The sequence below is a fragment of the Oncorhynchus keta genome, chromosome 12 (genome assembly GCF_023373465.1).
Source record: "Oncorhynchus keta strain PuntledgeMale-10-30-2019 chromosome 12, Oket_V2, whole genome shotgun sequence".
Classification (NCBI taxonomy): Eukaryota; Metazoa; Chordata; class Actinopteri; order Salmoniformes; family Salmonidae; genus Oncorhynchus; species Oncorhynchus keta.
The window spans coordinates 52,830,749-52,853,953 of NC_068432.1; the positions used below are offsets into that span (position 1 = coordinate 52,830,749).

Sequence of the window (23,205 nt, forward strand, 5' to 3'; positions counted from 1 at the left end):
GAGTTGGTTTGACGTGACTGGGAATCGGAGTTGGTTTGACGTGACTGGGAATCGGAGTTGGTTTGACATGACTGGGAATCGGAGTTGGTTTGACATGACTGGGAATCGGAGTTGGTTTGACATGACTGTGAATCGGAGTTGATTCGACATGACTGTGAATCGGAGTTGGTTTGACGTGACTGGGAATCGGAGTTGGTTTGACGTGACTGGGAATCGGAGTTGGTTTGACGTGACTGGGAATCGGAGTTGGTTTGACGTGACTGGGAATCGGAGTTGGTTTGACGTGACTGGGAATCGGAGTTGGTTTGACGTGACTGGGAATCGGAGTTGGTTTGACGTGACTGGGAATCGGAGTTGGTTTGACGTGACTGGGAATCGGAGTTGGTTTGACGTGACTGGGAATCGGAGTTGGTTTGACGTGACTGGGAATCGGAGTTGGTTTGACGTGACTGGGAATCGGAGTTGGTTTGACGTGACTGGGAATCGGAGTTGGTTTGACGTGACTGGGAATCGGAGTTGGTTTGACGTGACTGGGAATCGGAGTTGATTCGACGTGACTGGGAATCGGAGTTGATTCGACATGACTGGGAATCGGAGTTGGTTTGACGTGACTGGGAATCGGAGTTGGTTTGACGTGACTGGGAATCGGAGTTGGTTTGACGTGACTGGGAATCGGAGTTGGTTTGACGTGACTGGGAATCGGAGTTGGTTTGACGTGACTGGGAATCGGAGTTGGTTTGACGTGACTGGGAATCGGAGTTGGTTTGACGTGACTGGGAATCGGAGTTGGTTTGACATGACTGGGAATCGGAGTTGGTTTGACATGACTGGGAATCGGAGTTGGTTTGACGTGACTGGGAATCGGAGTTGATTTGACGTGACTGGGAATCGGAGTTGATTTGACGTGACTGGGAATCGGAGTTGATTCGACGTGACTGGGAATCGGAGTTGATTCGACATGACTGGGAATCGGAGTTGATTCGACATGACTGGGAATCGGAGTTGATTCGACATGACTGGGAATCGGAGTTGATTCGACATGACTGGGAATCGGAGTTGATTCGACATGACTGGGAATCGGAGTTGATTCGACATGACTGGGAATCGGAGTTGATTCGACATGACTGGGAATCGGAGTTGATTCGACATGACTGGGAATCGGAGTTGATTCGACATGACTGGGAATCGGAGTTGATTCAACATGACTGGGAATCGGAGTTGATTCAACATGACTGGGAATCGGAGTTGATTCGACATGACTGGGAATCGGAGTTGATTCGACATGACTGGGAATCGGAGTTGATTCGACATGACTGGGAATCGGAGTTGATTCGACATGACTGGGAATCGGAGTTGATTCGACGTTACTGGGAATCGGAGTTGATTCGACGTTACTGGGAATCGGAGTTGGTTTGACGTGACTGGGAATCGGAGTTGGTTTGACGTGACTGGGAATCGGAGTTGGTTTGACGTGACTGGGAATCGGAGTTGATTTGACGTGACTGGGAATCGGAGTTGATTTGACGTGACTGGGAATCGGAGTTGATTCGACATGACTGGGAATCGGAGTTGATTCGACATGACTGGGAATCGGAGTTGATTCGACATGACTGGGAATCGGAGTTGATTCGACATGACTGGGAATCGGAGTTGATTCGACATGACTGGGAATCGGAGTTGATTCGACATGACTGGGAATCGGAGTTGATTCAACATGACTGGGAATCGGAGTTGATTCAACATGACTGGGAATCGGAGTTGATTCAACATGACTGGGAATCGGAGTTGATTCAACATGACTGGGAATCGGAGTTGATTCAACATGACTGGGAATCGGAGTTGATTCGACATGACTGGGAATCGGAGTTGATTCGACATGACTGGGAATCGGAGTTGATTCGACATGACTGGGAATCAGAGTTGATTCGACATTACTGGGAATCGGAGTTGATTCAACATGACTGGGAATCGGAGTTGATTCGACATGACTGGGAATCGGAGTTGATTCGACATGACTGGGAATCGGAGTTGATTCAACATGACTGGGAATCGGAGTTGATTCAACATGACTGGGAATCGGAGTTGATTCAACATGACTGGGAATCGGAGTTGATTCGACATGACTGGGAATCGGAGTTGATTCGACATGACTGGGAATCGGAGTTGATTCAACGTGACTGGGAATCGGAGTTGATTCAACGTGACTGGGAATCGGAGTTGATTCGACATGACTGGGAATCGGAGTTGATTCGACATGACTGGGAATCGGAGTTGATTCGACATGACTGGGAATCGGAGTTGATTCAACATGACTGGGAATCGGAGTTGATTCAACGTGACTGGGAATCGGAGTTGATTCAACGTGACTGTGTTTTATCCGTTTCTGTATGAAAACATTTAGCACACTAGATGACAGTAGCTATAGCAAGGAGCTATAGCAGCACACAAGTAGACTCCAAATGCATGCTGGGCCGGCATGCCCTGAGCTCCTGAAGTGAGTGCTACTGGAGAGAAATTGGAGCCGGCGAGAAGACCGACCTCCAGGCTTTGGGGAATCTCGCTCCAGTGAAATCGGGCACGTTCCGCTCCTCGCTCCGCTCACATACTCTGCTGAGAATACAGATGTGCATCTGTTAGTTACAGATACTTAAAGAAGGGTAGGGACGTGGGATCAGAAAACCAGTCAGTATCTGGTGAGACCACCATTTGCCTCATGCAGCGTGACACATCTTCTTCACACAGAGTTGATCAGGCTGTTGATTGTGGCCTGTGGAATGTTGTCCCCACTCCTCTTCAATGGCTGGGCGAAGTTGCTGGATATTGGCGGGAACTGGAACACGCTGTCATACATGTCGATCCAGAGTCTCTCAAACATGTTCAATGAATGGTGAGCATGCAGGCCATAGAAGAACATGTTCAATGGGTGACATGACTGGTGAGCATGCAGGCCATAGAAGAACTGGGAAGGAAATGTTCAGCTTCCAGGAATTGTGTACCGATCCTTCCGACATGGGGTCGTGCATTATCATGCTGAAACACGAGTTGATGAATGGCACAACAATGGGGCCCTCTGTTCACAACGTTGACATCAGCAAACCACTCGCCCAAACGACGCCATACACGCAGTCTGCGGTTGTGAGGCCGGTTGAACGTACTGCCAAATTCTCTAAAATGATGTTGAAGGTGACTTATGGTAGAGAAATGAACATTGCATTCTCTGGCAACAGCTTTGGTGCACATTCCTATTGTGATGTCATTATGGGGTATTGGGATGTCATTATGGGGTATTGTGATGTCATTATGGGGTATTGGGATGTCATTATGGGGTATTGTGATGTCATTATGGGGTATTGGGATGTCATTATGGGGTATTGTAATGTTATTATGGGGTATTGTGATGTCATTATGGGGTATTGTGATGTCATTATGGGGTATTGTAATGTTATTATGGGGTATTGTAATGTTATTATGGGGTATTGTGATGTCATTATGGGGTATTGTGATGTCATTATGGGGTATTGTGATGTCATTATGGGGTATTGTAATGTTATTATGGGGTATTGTAATGTTATTATGGGGTATTGTAATGTCATTATGGCGTATTGTGTGTAGATTGACGAGGGGGGGAAACTATTTAATACATTTTAGAATGAGGCTGTGCTTTCCAAATGCACTGTAGCAAAACAACTGATCTAAAAAAAGAAAACTGATTTCCCCGAACAAAAAATACCTCTACCCCGTAATATAATAATAATATATGCCATTTATCAGACGCTTTTATCCAAAACGACTTACAGTCATGTGTGCATACATTCTACGTATGGGTGGACCCGGGGATCGAACCCACTACCCTGGCGTTACAAGCGCCATGCTCTACCAACTGAGCTACAGAAGGACCACAATAGGTGGACCACAAGTGTTGTACATGTACCATAACCCACATAATAATTCACACGAGACACGCTGTAACCTGCACGTAGTCTACATAGGCTACTTGATGACCAGTGGACCTGCAGTCCTATTGTAACCTACGATCACAGGTTTCAGCTGCCGACTGGCAGACATTTTACATATTATATAGACATTCAAATCCTCCTGTTGCAGGATTATTTCCCCCCTGTGACGAAATGGGTCAAATTAAGATCCCACGTCTGTATATGGGGTCTGAAGTGAAGTATAGGAAGTAGGGAAGTATGGGAGGTAGGGAAGTAGGGAAGTTGGAAAGTTGGGAAGTATGGGAGGTAGGGAAGTATGGGAAGTATGGGAAGTAGGAAAGTAGGGAAGTAGGGAAGTATGGGAGGTAGGGAAGTATGGGAAGTTGGAAAGTTGGGAAGTATGGGAGGTAGGGAAGTATGGGAAGTATGGGAAGTAGGAAAGTAGGGAAGTAGGGAAGTATGGGAGGTAGGGAAGTAGGGAAGTATGGGAAGTTGGAAAGTTGGGAAGTATGGGAGGTAGGGAAGTATGGGAAGTATGGGAAGTATGGGAAGTAGGAAAGTAGGGAAGTATGGGAAGTAGGGAAGTAGGGAAGTATGGGAAGTATGGGAGGGATTCCTGGCTGTATTATCAGGAAGCTAAATCCATCTCGTCTCTTCTTTCAGGTGCCTGAGAAGAGAGGGGAGAGTGGGGACCCAGAGCTTCAACTCGAGGGGGGGACCACCAGCAGTGACCCGATAGACCCTCCTCCCCCCAGCCAGACACAGGTCAGCGGGGAGGGACAGAGGGGTACAGGGGTGCTGGGGGTGGAACATCCCTTCATCAAGCTCAGTCAGGAAGAGTACGGAGAGCATCACTCCTCGATCATGTACTGCAGGTAGGACATCACCGCGACAACACACCTGTTACAGTCAGCGTCTAGTGGAGTGGAACTCCTGATGAACATTATTGATCTACTACAGGAGCTCTTAAGTAATCAGACATTGATCATTGGGATATACTGAGTAATCAGACATATTGATCATTGGGATATACTGAGTAATCAGACATATTGATCACCGGGATATACTGAGTAATCAGACATTGATCATTGGGATATACTGAGTAATCAGACATTGATCATTGGGATATACTGAGTAATCAGACATATTGATCATTGGGATATACTGAGTAATCAGACATATTGATCACCGGGATATACTGAGTAATCAGACATTGATCATCGGGATATACTGAGTAATCAGACATATTGATCACCGGGATATACTGAGTAATCAGACATATTGATCACCGGGATATACTGAGTAATCAGACATATTGATCACCAGGATATACTGAGTACACTTTCCAGTGTTAGATATCTGTTCTCCTTACTGAGCCAAACAGAGCTGTACTGCCCTGGTTACACATTCACCATAGTAACAGAGCTGTACTGCCCTGGTTACACATCCACCATAGTAACAGAGCTGTACTGCCCTGGTTACACATTCACCATAGTAACAGAGCTGTACTGCCCTGGTTACACATCCACCATAGTAACAGAGCTGTACTGCCCTGGTTACATATCCACCATAGTAACAGAGCTGTACTGCCCTGGTTACACATCCAGCATAGTAACAGAGCTGTACTGCCCTGGTTACACATCCACCATAGTAACAGAGCTGTACTGCCCTGGTTACACATCCACCATAGTAACAGAGCTGTACTGCCCTGGTTACACATCCACCATAGTAACAGAGCTGTACTGCCCTGGTTACACATCCACCATAGTAACAGAGCTGTACTGCCCTGGTTACACATTCACCATAGTAACAGAGCTGTACTGCCCTGGTTACACATCCACCATAGTAACAGAGCTGTACTGCCCTGGTTACACATCCACCATAGTAACAGAGCTGTACTGCCCTGGTTATACATCCACCATAGTAACAGAGCTGTACTGCCCTGGTTACACATCCACCATAGTAACAGAGCTGTACTGCCCTGGTTATACATCCACCATAGTAACAGAGCTGTACTGCCCTGGTTACACATCCACCATAGTAACAGAGCTGTACTGCCCTGGTTACACATCCACCATAGTAACAGAGCTGTACTGCCCTGGTTACACATCCACCATAGTAACAGAGCTGTACTGCCCTGGTTACACATCCACCATAGTAACAGAGCTGTACTGACCTGGTTACACATCCACCATAGTAACAGAGCTGTACTGACCTGGTTACACATCCACCATAGTAACAGAGCTGTACTGCCCTGGTTACACATCCACCATAGTAACAGAGCTGTACTGCCCTGGTTACACATCCACCATAGTAACAGAGCTGTACTGCCCTGGTTACACATCCACCATAGTAACAGAGCTGTACTGACCTGGTTACACATCCACCATAGTAACAGAGCTGTACTGCCCTGGTTACACATCCACCATAGTAACAGAGCTGTACTGCCCTGGTTATACATCCACCATAGTAACAGAGCTGTACTGCCCTGGTTACACATCCACCATAGTAACAGAGCTGTACTGCCCTGGTTACACATCCACCATAGTAACAGAGCTGTACTGCCCTGGTTACACATCCACCATAGTAACAGAGCTGTACTGCCCTGGTTACACATCCACCATAGTAATAGAGCTGTACTGCCCTGGTTACACATCCACCATAGTAACAGAGCTGTACTGCCCTGGTTACACATCCACCATAGTAACAGAGCTGTACTGCCCTGGTTACACATCCACCATAGTAACAGAGCTGTACTGCCCTGGTTACACATTCACCATAGTAACAGAGCTGTACTGCCCTGGTTACACATCCACCATAGTAACAGAGCTGTACTGCCCTGGTTACACATCCACCATAGTAACAGAGCTGTACTGCCCTGGTTACACATCCACCATAGTAACAGAGCTGTACTGCCCTGGTTACACATCCACCATAGTAACAGAGCTGTACTGCCCTGGTTACACATCCACCATAGTAACAGAGCTGTACTGACCTGGTTACACATCCACCATAGTAACAGAGCTGTACTGCCCTGGTTACACATCCACCATAGTAACAGAGCTGTACTGCCCTGGTTACACATCCACCATAGTAACAGAGCTGTACTGCCCTGGTTACACATCCACCATAGTAACAGAGCTGTACTGCCCTGGTTACACATCCACCATAGTAACAGAGCTGTACTGCCCTGGTTACACATCCACCATAGTAACAGAGCTGTACTGCCCTGGTTACATATCCACCATAGTAACAGAGCTGTACTGCCCTGGTTACACATCCACCATAGTAACAGAGCTGTACTGCCCTGGTTACACATCCACCATAGTAACAGAGCTGTACTGCCCTGGTTACACATTCACCATAGTAGCAGAGCCCTGGCCATTGAACCATGCTTGAAAGGACAATGTGAAAATAAAGTGTCCGAGTTGGAAGTGGTGTTAGAGGGCCAGTAGGAGACCCTCTTTCCTCTCGTTTAACAACAAAAAAATATATATATATACCAATGCCCCAGGGCAGTGATTGGGGACATTGCCCTGTGTAGGTTGCCATCTTTCGGATGGGATGTTAAACGGGTGTCCTGACTCTCTGAGGTCATTAAAGATCCCATGGCACTTATCGTAAGAGTAGGGGTGTTAACCCCGGTGTCCTGGCTAAATTCTAAATCTGGCCCTCAAACCACCACGATCACCTAATCATCCCCAGCTTACAATTGGCTCATTCTTCCTTGTAACTACTCCCTAGGTCTTTGTAGTAAATGAGAATGTGTTCTCAGTCAAATAAGAGACACAACACGGTACGGTTCAATGTTTTTGAAAAGGGCGTTAATGAGGTCCAGCTCCGTTGTGTACGTTCACTGTGTCTCCTGTCTCCGGTCCCAGGGTGGACTGCTCAGGGAGGAGGGTAGCCAGTTTGGATGTGGACGGGGTCATCAAGGTGTGGTCCTTCAACCCCATCATGCAGACCAAGGCCACCATCATGTCCAAGTCCCCTCTGCTGTCCCTGGAGTGGGCCACCAAGCCCGACAGACTGGTATGACCTCTGACCTCAACCTCAATCAACAACAAAAAAAAAATTTTTTTTTTTTTTTTAGGGGGTAAGGCCATTTGGCCTTCAAGAGGTAGCCAATCATCTTTCCAGGGCACCAATGGGCCTCTGCTAGGGCACCAAGTGTATCTGCTAGTAGGACACCAAGGCCTTCTGCTAGGACACCAAGGGTATCTGCTAGGGTACCAAGGGTATCTGCTAGGGTACCAAGGGTATCTGCTAGGGTACCAAGTGTATCTGCTAGGGTACCAAGTGTATCTGCTAGGACACCAAGGCCTTCTGCTAGGGCACCACGGCCCTCTGCTAGGGCACCAAGGCCCTCTGCTAGGGCACCACGGCCCTCTGCTAGGGCACCACGGCCCTCTGCTAGGGCACCAAGGGTACCTGCTAGGGCACCACGGCCCTCTGCTAGGGCACCACGGCCCTCTGCTAGGGCACCAAGGGTACCTGCTAGGGCAACAAGGTGCCTCTGCTAGTGCACCAAGGGTATCAGCTAGGGCACCACGGCCCTCTGCTAGGGCACCATGGCCCTCTGTTAGGGCACCAAGGGGCCTCTGCTAGGGCACCAAGGCCCTCTGCTAGGGCACCACGGCTCTCTGATAGGGCACCACGGGTACCTGCTAGGGCACCACGGCCCTCTGCTAGGGCACCACGGCCCTCTGCTAGGGCACCAATGGTACCTGCTAGGGCAACAAGGGTATCAGCTAGGGCACCACGGCCCTCTGCTTGGGCACCACGGCCCTCTGCTAGGGCACCACGGCCCTCTGCTAGGGCACCACGGCCCTCTGCTAGGGTACCACGGGTATCAGCTAGGGCACCACGGCCCTCTGATAGGGCACCAAGGGTACCTGCTAGGGCACCACGGCCCTCTGATAGGGCACCAAGGGTACCTGCTAGGGCACCACGGCCCTCTGATAGGGCACCAAGGGTACCTGCTAGGGCACCACGGCCCTCTGATAGGGCACCAAGGGTACCTGCTAGGGCACCAAGGCCTTCTGTTAGGGCACCAAGGGTACCTGCTAGGGCACCAAGGCCCTCTGCTAGGGCACCAAGGGTATCTGCTAGGGCACCACGGCCCTCTGCTAGGGTACCACGGGTATCTGCTAGGGCACCACGGCCCTCTGATAGGGCACCAAGGGTACCTGCTAGGGCACCACGGCCCTCTGATAGGGCACCAAGGGTACCTGCTAGGGCACCACGGCCCTCTGATAGGGCACCAAGGCCCTCTGCTAGGGCACCAAGTCCATAAACCAAATAGCAAATTAAATTGATTTGAAAGCCAAAAACAGTAGCTATTCTGTTAAGAAAAATATAAGTGTATGTAAACGTCCATAAATAATAATAATATAATGTAGGATCATTAATATTACCGTCTGAAAGCTCGATTCTGTCTTACTTGAAGCCCTGTTATGTGTTGTGAGCCGCAACATCACCACAACATCGCCATCTGAACGGAGGCAGTCAACATTTTGGAAACTATTAAACCATAAACGTAATTGTTTAAAAATCTGGGCGTACTTTTTTTTTGGGGGGGGGGGTAAAAATCTTACGGTGTTCCGAACACAGGAATATATTAAAAGAGGGATTCTTTTATAAACACTTCCTCCTATGTCATTGAAACCAGCTCTCATGTTTTCAACTTTCTTTTGTTGTCCAGCAGCCAAAGACACAAGTCATAGTCATATTAACAACCTACGTTGTGTTCTGGAACATTCCTGCTTACAGCCAACTACTGCCTTGTGTGCTTCGCTTGCCTCGTATAAATGTGTAGAAATGGCCTAATAGTTGATCAGCATTTTAAAAGCTAAACGTTCTGATATTTTCCATCTGCCTTTTAGGCGTTTTATTTCTAATGTGGAGCGGTTGCCTTCATTTGTGATTTTATTGTCCCACACCTGTGATAGACCTGTCCCACACCTGTCCCACACATGTCCTACACCTGTCCCACACCTGTGACACACATGTCCCACACCTGCCCCACACCTGTCCCATACCTGTGATACACCTGTCCCACACCTGTGACACACCTGTCCCACACCTGCGTCACCTGTCCCACACCTGTGGCAGAGTATTTTAGGAATTTTAGGAATATTTATTTTTCGCGCAGAACGATTTTGGTACACCAGAATTACGTTAATTTCCAATGAAACGCTGCGTTTTCCTTGCAGCATTGCGTTCCGTGTGGTGGGGACGTTGGATTTATCTCACGTAATACGTCAAACTGTGTGCTGTAGACGGCTCGACAGAAACGGTAGCAGAAGGTGAATGTTGAACTGTTGTTGTAAACATATCCAGCCGAGGCTGCGTACCGTTTTGCGCAACGACCCTGTCGGTGTGATCGAAGCGTAAGGACCCGTGCGTTGGGTTGTACCCCGATGTGTCTGTCTTCACTAGTAGCCGACTTGAGAAGGACCCGATCATGTGACAGGCATTGGCTAATAAGAATTGAGATATCTGAGAGAGTCATGTGAGTGGGAGGTTCGGAGCATGGCGATTGGCAGCCGGAAGAATGGAATGATTATAATTATGTTCAACCCAAGGGCACAACGGCCACTTTGGCCACAAGGCACAGATATTTTTAGGGGGCATTACGGGCACACAAGGGGGCTCTGACCTCTGACCTTAACACAGCTTCTCTAACCCTGTGCTCTCTCTGGAGTGGGAGCCTGACAGACTGGTATGACCTCTGACCTCTGACTTCAACACAGCTTCTCTAACCCTGTGCTCTCTCTGGAGTGGGAGCCTGACAGACTGGTATGACCTCTGACCTCAACACAGCACATCAGGGCTATGTTCATTAGGGTACATCCTAAACAAACATTTCTTATTGGACAAGTCCCTTGTTGTCCCTTCCTGTTTCAGTCTGTTTCACTCCTCATTGGGTGCCTGACGAACACAATCCGACCAGGTCTATGTTTACATGAGGTAGTTATGGCGTCCTCAGTCCTCAGCACCCTGTTCTCTGACTGTTTGCAGGGTGAGGTGGGAAAGTGGACCCCCCCCTCCCCTCTCCCTCCCCATCAGTAATACGCTCTTTGGCCTTGCGTCCCTTTTCTTTATAGCTGTTGCTGGGCAGTGGTGTGGGTACGGTGAGGCTATACGACACTAATGCTAAGAAGAACCTGTATGAGATGACCATAGACGAGACTCATTCACGGTAAGCTAAGTGTCTCATATCCAGAGTGATTTGACCCAGCAGCCCTGGTTGGAATAATGGATATCTGTAGCAGTGGTCTCCATGTCTCCTCAGAGGGGTGGATATTCCCAGACACAGATTAAGCCTAGTCCTGGGCAGCAACAACAACAAGTCTATCTTAATCTGTCTGGTAAACCAGCCTGAAGAGGTTTAATAATGGAACGTATTACTGTACTGACTGATCTGTCTGGTGTCTCCTGTCCCTGCGTGGTGTTGTGTAGGATCCTGTCCTGTCCTTGAAGAGGTTTAATAATGGAAGGTATTACTGTACTGACTGGTCTGTCTGGTGTCTCCTGTCCCTGCGTGGTGTTGTGTAGGATCCTGTCCCTGGCCTGCAGCCCCAGCGGGACATCCTTTGTGTGTTCTGCAGCAGCACACGCTGGGCCTGGACGCTCTGGGAGTGTGACAGAGACAGTACCACGGCTCCCCAATCACCTCTCTGTCTCTGGACAGCTGCTGCTCTGGGACACCAAGACCGTCAAACAGCAGGTACTGCTGTAGGAAACATGTCACCCAAACACGTGTACTATGTCACCCAAACACGTGTACTATGTCACCCAAACACGTGTACTATGTCACCCAAACACGTGTACAATGTCACCCAAACACGTGTACTATGTCACCCAAACACGTGTACTATGTCACCCAAACACGTGTACAATGTCACCCAAACACGTGTACTATGTCACCCAAACACGTGTACTATGTCACCCAAACACGTGTACTATGTCACCCAAACACGTGTACAATGTCACCCAAACACGTGTACTATGTCACCCAAACACGTGTACTATGTCACCCAAACACGTGTACTATGTCACCCAAACACGTGTACTATGTCACCCAAACACATGTACTATGTCACTCAAAACACGTGTACTATGTCACTCAAAACACGTGTACTATGTCACCAAAACACCTGTACTATGTCACCCAAACACGTGTACTATGTCACCCAAACACATGTACTATGTCACCAAGCACGTGTACTATGCCACCCAAACACATGTACTATGTCACCCAAACACGTGTATTATGCCACCCAAACACGTGTACTATGTCACCCAAACACGTGTACTATGATGGTATTTTTCTCATTCTCCAGTGTTGCTTGCAGTTATAGTTTAAAGTTGAAGGGGGCAACTTGGTATTTTTCTGAGATCAGGAACTTTATTTTGCTAAAACATTGTCGAAAATATTATTAGATTATTCATATTATTTAATATTTAATATTATTAAATATTATATTATAGATACAATTTATAGATCTGTACTGTATATTATCTAAATCTGTTACATGTATACTCTACCCGTCTGAAGTTAAAGCCCTGTAGCCTCGTTCCTGTCTTTCCCCTCACTCCATGTCCTATCCTATCGTCCTCAGCTTCAGTTCTCTCTGGAGCCTGGTCCAGTAGCCATCAACTGTACAGCCTTCAACCACAACGGAAACCTACTGGTAACTGGAGCTGCCGACGGAGTAATTAGACTGTTCGGTAAAGTCCAGTCATTTACTCTCACTCATCTTTGTTGACTTTTGCTCTTCATGGAGATTTGATTTTGAGGTGATAGTAGATAGATGTGGGATGAATAGTCTCTTCATAATGTGTTTATAATGCTTGACATACTGCAGGCACTAATAACTAGATCTCGGAGTTGACATAGCTGACTGCAATGAGCTCTCTGAGTGAAGAGGAGGCTGTGAATATAGAATTACTAGAATGAAAAAATCCCCTCATTGACTTCAATGGAGAGTGCTGATCTAATAATTATATTTCTATGCGTGTTAACATGTGCATCTATTTTCTCTCTGTCCTTCAGACATGCATCGCTATGGCTGTGCTATGAGTGGTTATAACATGTTCTTCTCGCTCCTCTTCACAGACATGCAGCATTAAGACTGTGCTATGAGCTGTTATAACAAGTGCTTATCTCCCTATTCTCTCCAGACATGCAGCGTTATGACTGCGCTATGAGCTGTTATAACAAGTCTCTCTATTTTCCAGACATGCAGCATTAAGACTGCGCTATGAGCTGTTACAACATGTCTCTCTATTTTCCAGACATGCAGCATTAAGACTGCGCTATGAGCTGTTATAACAAGTGCTTATCTCCCTATTCTCTCCAGACATGCAGTGTTATGACTACGCTATGAGCTGTTATAACAAATCTCTCTATTTTCCAGACATGCAGCGTTATGACTGCGCTATGAGCTGTTATAACATGTCTCTCTATTTTCCAGACATGCAGCATTAAGACTGCGCTATGAGCTGTTATAACATGTGTTTCTCTATTTTCCAGACATGCAGCGTTATGACTGTGCTATGAGCTGGAGGGCCCACGATGGGGAGGTGTACAGTGTTGAGTTCAGCTATGATGAGAATACGGTGTTCAGTATCGGAGAGGATGGCAAGGTAACTGAACTCAGGTCGTAAGACAGTAGTAACATGCTACTAACACGGAAGTAACATGCTACTAACACGGTACTAACACGGTACTAACACGGTAGTAACATGCTACTAACATGGTAGTAACATGCTTCTAACACGGTAGTAACATGCTACTAACATGGTACTAACACGGTAGTAACATGCTACTAACACGGTAGTAACACGGTACTAACACGGTAGTAACATGCTACTAACACGGTAGTAACATGCTACTAACACGGTAGCAACATGCTACTAACATGGTAGCAACATGCTACTAACACGGTAGTAACATGCTACTAACACGGTAGTAACATGCTACTAACACGGTAGTAACATGCTACTAACACGGTAGCAACATGCTACTAACACGGTAGTAACATGCTACTAACACGGAAGTAACATGCTACTAACACGGTACTAACACGGTACTAACACGGTAGTAACATGCTTCTAACACGGTAGTAACATGCTACTAACATGGTACTAACACGGTAGTAACATGCTACTAACACGGTAGTAACACGGTACTAACACGGTAGTAACATGCTACTAACACGGTAGTAACATGCTACTAACACGGTAGTAACATGCTACTAACACGGTAGTAACATGCTACTAACACGGTAGTAACATGCTACTAACACGGTAGTAACATGCTACTAACACGGTAGTAACATGCTACTAACACGGTAGCAACATGCTACTAACACGGTAGCAACATGCTACTAACACGGTAGTAACATGCTACTAACACGGTAGCAACATGCTACTAACACGGTAGTAACATGCTACTAACACGGTAGTAACATGCTACTAACACGGTAGTAACATGCTACTAACACGGTAGTAACATGCTACTAACACGGTACTAACACGGTAGTAACATGCTACTAACACGGTAGTAACATGCTACTAACATGGTAGTAACATGCTACTAACACGGTAGTAACATGCTACTAACATGGTATTAACACGGTAGTAACATGCTACTAACACGGTACTAACACGGTAGTAACATGCTACTAACACGGTAGTAACATGCTACTAACACGGTAGTAACATGCTACTAACACGGTAGTAACATGCTACTAACACGGTAGTAACATGCTACTAACACGGTAGTAACATGCTACTAACACGGTAGCAACATGCTACTAACACGGTAGTAACATGCTACTAACACGGTAGCAACATGCTACTAACACGGTAGTAACATGCTACTAACACGGTAGTAACATGCTACTAACACGGTAGTAACATGCTACTAACACGGTAGTAACATGCTACTAACACGGTAGTAACATGCTACTAACACGGTAGTAACATGCTACTAACACGGTAGTAACATGCTACTAACACGGTAGTAACACGCTACTAACACGGTAGTAACACGCTACTAACACGGTAGTAACATGCTACTAACACGGTAGTAACACGGTAGTAACATGCTACTAACACGGTACTAACACGGTAGTAACATGCTACTAACACGGTAGTAACATGCTACTAACACGGTAGTAACATGCTACTAACACGGTAGTAACATGCTACTAACACGGTAGTAACATGCTACTAACACGGTAGTAACATGCTACTAACACGGTAGTAACATGCTACTAACACGGTAGTAACATGCTACTAACACGGTAGTAACATGCTACTAACACGGTACTAACACGGTAGTAACACGCTACTAACACGGTAGTAACACGCTACTAACACGGTAGTAACACGCTACTAACACGGTAGTAACACGCTACTAACACGGTAGTAACATGCTACTAACACGGTAGTAACATGCTACTAACACGGTATTAACACGGTAGTAACATGCTACTAACACGGTACTAACACGGTAGTAACATGCTACTAACACGGTAGTAACATGCTACTAACACGGTAGTAACATGCTACTAACACGGTAGTAACATGCTACTAACACGGTAGTAACATGCTACTAACACGGTAGTAACATGCTACTAACACGGTAGTAACATGCTACTAACACGGTAGTAACATGCTACTAACACGGTAGTAACATGCTACTAACACGGTAGTAACATGCTACTAACACGGTAGTAACATGCTACTAACACGGTACTAACACGGTAGTAACACGGTACTAACACGGTAGTAACACGCTACTAACACGGTAGTAACACGCTACTAACACGGTAGTAACACGCTACTAACACGGTAGTAACACGCTACTAACACGGTAGTAACACGCTACTAACACGGTAGTAACACGCTACTAACACGGTAGTAACACGGTAGTAACACGGTAGTAACACGCTACTAACACGGTAGTAACACGCTAGTAACACGGTAGTAACACGCTACTAACACGGTAGTAACATGCTACTAACACGGTAGTAACATGCTACTAACACGGTAGTAACATGCTACTAACACGGTAGTAACATGCTACTAACACGGTAGTAACATGCTACTAACACAGTAGTAACGTGGTAGTAACATGCTACTAACATGGTAGTAACATGCTACTAACACGGTAGTAACGTGGTAGTAACATGCTACTAACACGGTAGTAACCTGCTACTAACACAGTAGTAACGCGGTAGTAACGCGGTAGTAACATGCTACTAACACAGTAGTAACGTGGTAGTAACATGCTACTAACACAGTAGTAACGTGGTAGTAACATGCTACTAACACAGTAGTAACATGGTAGTAACATGCTACTAACACGGTAGTAACATGCTACTAACACAGTTATTTAAAAATATGTATATATTTTACTTTTATTTAATGAGACAAGTCAGTTAAGAACAAATTCTTATTTACAATGACGGCCAAACCAAGACGACGCTGGGCCAATTGTGCACCGCCCTATGGGACTCCCAATCACAGGCAGTTGTGATACAACCTGAATTAGAACAAGGGTGTAACATGGTAGTGAGACAGTAGTAACATGGTAGTAGACTGTAGTAACATGGTAGTAGATTGTAGTAACATGGTAGTAATATGGTAGTATACTGTAGTAACATGGTAGTATACTTTAGTAACATGGTAGTGAGACGGTAGTAACATGGTGGTAACATGGTAGTGAGACAGTAGTAACATGGTAGTGAGACAGTAGTAACATGGTAGTAGACTGTAGTAACATGGTAGTTGACTGTAGTAACATGGTAGTTGACTGTAGTAACATGGTAGTAGACTGTAGTAACATGGTAGTAGACTGTAGTAACATGGTAGTGAGACAGTAGTAACATGGTAGTTGACTGTAGTAACATGGTAGTGAGACAGTAGTAACATGGTAGTAACATGGTAGTAGACTGTAGTAACATGGTAGTAGATTGTAGTAATATGGTAGTATACTGTAGTAACATGGTAGTGAGACAGTAGTAACATGGTAGTAATATGGTAGTATACTGTAGTAACATGGTAGTGAGACAGTAGTAACATGGTAGTAGATTGTAGTAACATGGTAGTGAGACAGCAGTAACATGGTAGTAACATGGTAGTAGACTGTAGTAACATGGTAGTAGATTGTAGTAACATGGTAGTATACTGTAGTAACATGGTAGTGAGACAGTAGTAACATGGTAGTAGACTGTAGTAACGTGGTAGTAGATTGTAGTAACATGGTAGTATACTGTAGTAACATGGTAGTGAGACAGTAGTAACATGGTAGTAATATGGTAGCATACTGTAGTAACATGGTAGTATACTTTAGTAACATGGTAGTGAGACGGTAGTAACATGGTAGTAACATGGTAGTGAGACAGTAGTAACATGGTAGTAGATTGTAGTAATATGGTAGTATACTGTAGTAACATGGTAGTGAGACAGTAGTAACATGGTAGTAATATGGTAGTATACTGTAGTAACATGGTAGTAACATGGTAGTGAGACAGTAGTAACATGGTAGTAGATTGTAGTAACATGGTAGTGAGACAGCAGTAACATGGTAGTAACATGGTAGTAGACTGTAGTAACATGGTAGTAGATTGTAGTAACATGGTAGTATACTGTAGTAACATGGTAGTGAGACAGTAGTAACATGGTAGTAGACTGTAGTAACGTGGTAGTAGATTGTAGTAACATGGTAGTATACTGTAGTAACATGGTAGTGAGACAGTAGTAACATGGTAGTAATATGGTAGCATACTGTAGTAACATGGTAGTATACTTTAGTAACATGGTAGTGAGACGGTAGTAACATGGTAGTAACATGGTAGTGAGACAGTAGTAACATGGTAGTGAGACAGTAGTAACATGGTAGTAGACTGTAGTAACATGGTAGTAGACTGTAGTAACATGGTAGTTGACTGTAGTAACATGGTAGTGAGGCTGTAGTAACATGGTAGTATACTGTAGGAACATGGTAGTAAGACTGTAGTAACATGGTAGTAACATGGTAGTGAGACAGTAGTAACATGGTAGTAACATGGTAGTAGACTGTAGTAACATGGTAGTATACTGTAGTAACATGGTAATGAGACAGTAGTAACATGGTAGTAATATGGTAGTATACTGTAGTAACATGGTAGTATACTGTAGTAACATGGTAGTGAGACGGTAGTAACATGGTAGTAACATGGTAGTGAGACAGTAGTAACATGGTAGTAGCCTGTAGTAACATGGTAGTAGACTGTAGTAACATGGTAGTAACATGGTAGTTGACTGTAGTAACATGGTAGTGAGACAGTAGTAACATGGTAGTGAGACTGTAGTAACATGGTAGTAACATGGTAGTGAGACTGTAGTAACATGGTAGTAACATGGTAGTAGACTGTAGTAACATGGTAGTAGATTGTAGTAACATGGTAGTAACATGGTAGTAGACTGTAGTAACATGGTAGTGAGACTGTAGTAACATGGTAGTATACTGTAGTAACATGGTAGTAACATGGTAGTGAGACAGTAGTCACATGGTAGTATACTGTAGTAACATGGTAGTGAGACAGTAGTAACATGGTAGTAACATGGTAGTAGATTGTAGTAACATGGTAGTAATATGGTAGTATACTGTAGTAGCATGGTAGTGAGACAGTAGTAACATGGTAGTATACTGTCGTAACATGGTAGTATACTGTAGTAACATGGTAGTATACTGTAGTAACATGGTAGTAACATGGTAGTGAGACAGTAGTAACATGGTAGTAACATGGTAGTATACTGTAGTAACATGGTAGTGAGACGGTAGTAACATGGTAGTAACATGGTAGTAGACTGTAGTAACATAGTAGTAACATGGTAGTTGACTGTAGTAACATGGTAGTAGACTGTAGTAACATAGTAGCAACATGGTAGTAACATGGTAGTGAGACTGTAGTAACATGGTAGTGAGACTGTAGTAACATGGTAGTGAGACTGTAGTAACATGGTAGTGAGACTGTAGTAACATGGTAGTTGACTGTAGTAACATGGTAGTAACATGGTAGTAGACTGTAGTAACATAGTAGTAACATGGTAGTTGACTGTAGTAACATGGTAGTAGACTGTAGTAACATAGTAGCAACATGGTAGTAACATGGTAGTGAGACAGCAGTAACATGGTAGTAACATGGTAGTAACATGGTAGTGAGACTGTAGTAACATGGTAGTAGACTGTAGTAACATGGTAGTAGACAGTAGTAACATGGTAGTAGACTGTAGTAACATGGTAGTAACATGGTAGTTGACAGTAGTAACATGGTAGTGAGACAGCAGTAACATGGTCGTAACATGGTAGTGAGACTGTAGTAACATGGTAGTAACATGGTAGTGAGACTGTAGTAACATGGTAGTAGACTGTAGTAACATAGTAGTAACATGGTAGTAGACTGTAGTAACATAGTAGCAACATGGTAGTAACATGGTTGTAGTAGCATGGTAGTAGACTAGTAATATGGTAGTAGACTGTAGTAACATGGTAGTAGACTGTAGTAACATGGTAGTAGACTGTAGTAACATGGTAGTTGACTGTAGTAACATGGTAGTGAGACTGTAGTAACATGGTAGTGAGACAGTAGTAACATGGTAGTAGACTGTAGTAACATGGTAGTAGACAGTAGTAACATGGTAGTAGACTGTAGTAACATGGTAGTGAGACTGTAGTAACATGGTAGTGGTCCAATAGTAACATGGTAGTAGACTGTAGTAGCATGGTAGTAGACTGTAGTAACATGGTAGTGAGACAGTAGTAACATGGTAGTAGACTGTAGTAACATGGTAGTGGTACAATAGTAACATGGTAGTAGACTGTATTAACATTGTAGTAACATGGTAGTAGACTGTAGTAACATGGTAGTAACATGGTAGTGAGACTGTAGTAACATGGTAGTAACACGGTAGTGAGACTGTAGTAACATGGTAGTGAGACTTTAGTAACATGGTAGTGGTACAATAGTAACATGGTAGTAGACTGTAGTAGCATGGTAGTAGACTGTAGTAACATGGTAGTGAGACAGTAGTAACATGGTAGTATACTGTAGTAACATGGTAGTAACATGGTAGTGAGACAGTAGTCACATGGTAGTATACTGTAGTAACATGGTAGTGAGACAGTAGTAACATGGTAGTAACATGGTAGTAGATTGTAGTAACATGGTAGTAATATGGTAGTATACTGTAGTAGCATGGTAGTGAGACAGTAGTAACATGGTAGTATACTGTCGTAACATGGTAGTATACTGTAGTAACATGGTAGTATACTGTAGTAACATGGTAGTATACTGTAGTAACATGGTAGTGAGACGGTAGTAACATGGTAGTAACATGGTAGTATACTGTAGTAACATGGTAGTGAGACGGTAGTAACATGGTAGTAACATGGTAGTAGACTGTAGTAACATAGTAGTAACATGGTAGTTGACTGTAGTAACATGGTAGTAGACTGTAGTAACATAGTAGCAACATGGTAGTAACATGGTAGTGAGACTGTAGTAACATGGTAGTGAGACTGTAGTAACATGGTAGTGAGACTGTAGTAACATGGTAGTTGACTGTAGTAACATGGTAGTAACATGGTAGTAGACTGTAGTAACATAGTAGTAACATGGTAGTTGACTGTAGTAACATGGTAGTAGACTGTAGTAACATAGTAGCAACATGGTAGTAACATGGTAGTGAGACAGCAGTAACATGGTAGTAACATGGTAGTGAGACTGTAGTAACATGGTAGTAGACTGTAGTAACATGGTAGTAGACAGTAGTAACATGGTAGTAGACTGTAGTAACATGGTAGTAACATGGTAGTTGACAGTAGTAACATGGTAGTGAGACAGCAGTAACATGGTCGTAACATGGTAGTGAGACTGTAGTAACATGGTAGTGAGACTGTAGTAACATGGTAGTAGACTGTAGTAACATAGTAGTAACATGGTAGTAGACTGTAGTAACATAGTAGCAACATGGTAGTAACATGGTTGTAGTAGCATGGTAGTAGACTAGTAATATGGTAGTAGACTGTAGTAACATGGTAGTAGACTGTAGTAACATGGTAGTAGACTGTAGTAACATGGTAGTTGACTGTAGTAACATGGTAGTGAGACTGTAGTAACATGGTAGTGAGACAGTAGTAACATGGTAGTAGACTGTAGTAACATGGTAGTAGACAGTAGTAACATGGTAGTAGACTGTAGTAACATGGTAGTGAGACAGTAGTAACATGGTAGTATAGTAACATGGTAGTATACTGTAGTAACATGGTAGTATACTGTAGTAACATGGTAGTAACATGGTAGTGAGACAGTAGTAACATGGTAGTAGACTGTAGTAACATGGTAGTGGTACAATAGTAACATGGTAGTAGACTGTATTAACATTGTAGTAACATGGTAGTAGACTGTAGTAACATGGTAGTAACATGGTAGTGAGACTGTAGTAACATGGTAGTAACACGGTAGTGAGACTGTAGTAACATGGTAGTGAGACTTTAGTAACATGGTAGTGGTACAATAGTAACATGGTAGTAGACTGTAGTAGCATGGTAGTAGACTGTAGTAACATGGTAGTGAGACAGTAGTAACATGGTAGTGAGACTGTAGTAACATGGGAGTAACATGGGAGTGAGACAGTAGTAACATGGTAGTAGACTGTAGTAACATGGTAGTAGACTGTAGTAACATGGTAGTAGACAGTAGTAACATGGTAGTAATGTGGTAGTAGACTGTAGTAACATGGTAATGAGACTGTAGTAATATGGTAGTAGACTAGTAACATGGTAGTAGACTAGTAACATGGTGGTGAGACTGTAGTAATATGGTAGTAGACTTTAATAACATGGTAGTAGACTAGTAACATGGTAGTTTTATTTTTTTATTTATTTTACCTTTATTTAACCAGGCAAGTCAGTTAAGAACAAATTCTTATTTTCAATGACGGCCGAGGAACAGTGGGTTAACTGCCTGGTCAGGGGCAGAACAACAGATTTGTACCTCGTCAGCTCGGGGATTTGAACTTGCAACCTTCCGGTTACTAGTCCAACGCTTGAACCACTTGGCAACCCTGTGGTGGTAGTAATATGGTAGTAGACTGTAGTAATATGGTAGTAGACTGTAGTAATATGGTAGTAGACAGTAACATGGTAGTAATATGGTAGTAGACCGTAGTAACCTGGTAGTGAGACAGTAGTAACATGGTAGTAACATGGTAGTGAGACTGTAGTAATATGGTAGTAGACAGTAACATGGTAGTAACATGGTAGTGAGACTGTAGTAATATGGTAGTAGACAGTAAAATGGTAGTAACATGGTAGTGAGACTAGTAATATGGTAGTAGACTGTAGTAATATGGTAGTAGACTGTAGTAATATGGTAGTAGACTGTAGTAATATGGTAGTAGACTGTAGTAATATGGTAGTAGACTGTAGTAATATGGTAGTAGACTGTAGTAACATGGTAGTAGACTATAGTAACATGGTGGTAACATGGTAGTAACCTGGTATTGTCACACTAGTAATAAAGTCGTAACGTAGTAGTATCTGATTATAAGTGGCTCTGAATAAATGTCTGCTAAATGACTATCCTGTCGATGTTACAGTCACGTACTGGCGTGTCAGCCTGTAACAGTAGTAATACAGTAACACAGACAGAAGGGCTGGGAAACCCAGTCAGTGGTACAACCGAAATGTGTCTCCTGTATTTAACCCATAACCCCCGCTCTGTATCAGTAACATAGTAGTCAGGTGGTAATCCCTGTATTTAACCCATAACCCCCGCTCTGTATCAGTAACATAGTAGTCAGGTGGTAATCCCTGTATTTAACCCATAACCCCCTGCTCTGTATCAGTAACATAGTAGTCAGGTGGTAACCCATAACCCCCTGCTCTGTATCAGTAACATAGTAGTCAGGTGGTAACCCATAACCCCCTGCTCTGTATCAGTAACATAGTAGTCAGGTGGTAACCCATAACCACCTGCTCTGTATCAGTAACATAGTAGTCAGGTGGTAACCCATAACCCCCTGCTCTGTATCAGTAACATAGTAGTCAGGTGGTAACCCATAACCCCCTGCTCTGTATCAGTAACATAGTAGTCAGGTGGTAACCCATAACCCCCTGCTCTGTATCAGTAACATAGTAGTCAGGTGGTAACCCATAACCCCCCTGCTCTGTATCAGTAACATAGTAGTCAGGTGGTAACCCATA

General features: G+C 44.2%; 2 protein-coding genes and 1 long non-coding RNA gene across 4 annotated transcripts in view; 1 reads left to right on the plus strand and 2 right to left on the minus strand.

Annotated features, from left to right (window-relative positions):
- wdr91 (WD repeat domain 91) overlaps positions 1-23,205 on the plus strand; it is a 62,767-nt gene that overhangs the window by 26,916 nt on the left and 12,646 nt on the right. Inside the window, exons 9-14 of the mRNA XM_052458616.1 lie at positions 4,599-4,810; positions 7,817-7,967; positions 11,045-11,139; positions 11,496-11,667; positions 12,563-12,671; positions 13,477-13,589. Of these exons, the coding sequence (XP_052314576.1) occupies positions 4,599-4,810; positions 7,817-7,967; positions 11,045-11,139; positions 11,496-11,667; positions 12,563-12,671; positions 13,477-13,589 (852 nt within the window). The remainder of the gene's footprint in view (positions 1-4,598; positions 4,811-7,816; positions 7,968-11,044; positions 11,140-11,495; positions 11,668-12,562; positions 12,672-13,476; positions 13,590-23,205) is intronic.
- On the minus strand, positions 4,817-7,810 carry LOC127906464 (uncharacterized). Its single transcript, XM_052458617.1, has 3 exons — positions 6,931-7,810; positions 6,151-6,345; positions 4,817-5,526 (listed from the first exon to the last, which is right to left on the minus strand). The coding sequence occupies exons 1-3, from the start codon at positions 7,485-7,487 to the stop codon at positions 5,304-5,306; spliced, it is 975 nt and encodes a 324-aa protein (XP_052314577.1). The 5' UTR covers positions 7,488-7,810; the 3' UTR covers positions 4,817-5,303.
- LOC127906467 (uncharacterized) lies at positions 8,112-9,695 on the minus strand. 2 transcript variants are annotated; one of them, XR_008061461.1, is made up of 3 exons: positions 9,125-9,695; positions 8,367-8,956; positions 8,112-8,240 (listed from the first exon to the last, which is right to left on the minus strand). It is a non-coding gene; the product is annotated as an uncharacterized LOC127906467 (long non-coding RNA). The 2 variants fall into 2 exon arrangements; XR_008061462.1 differs by having other exon boundaries at positions 8,140-8,219.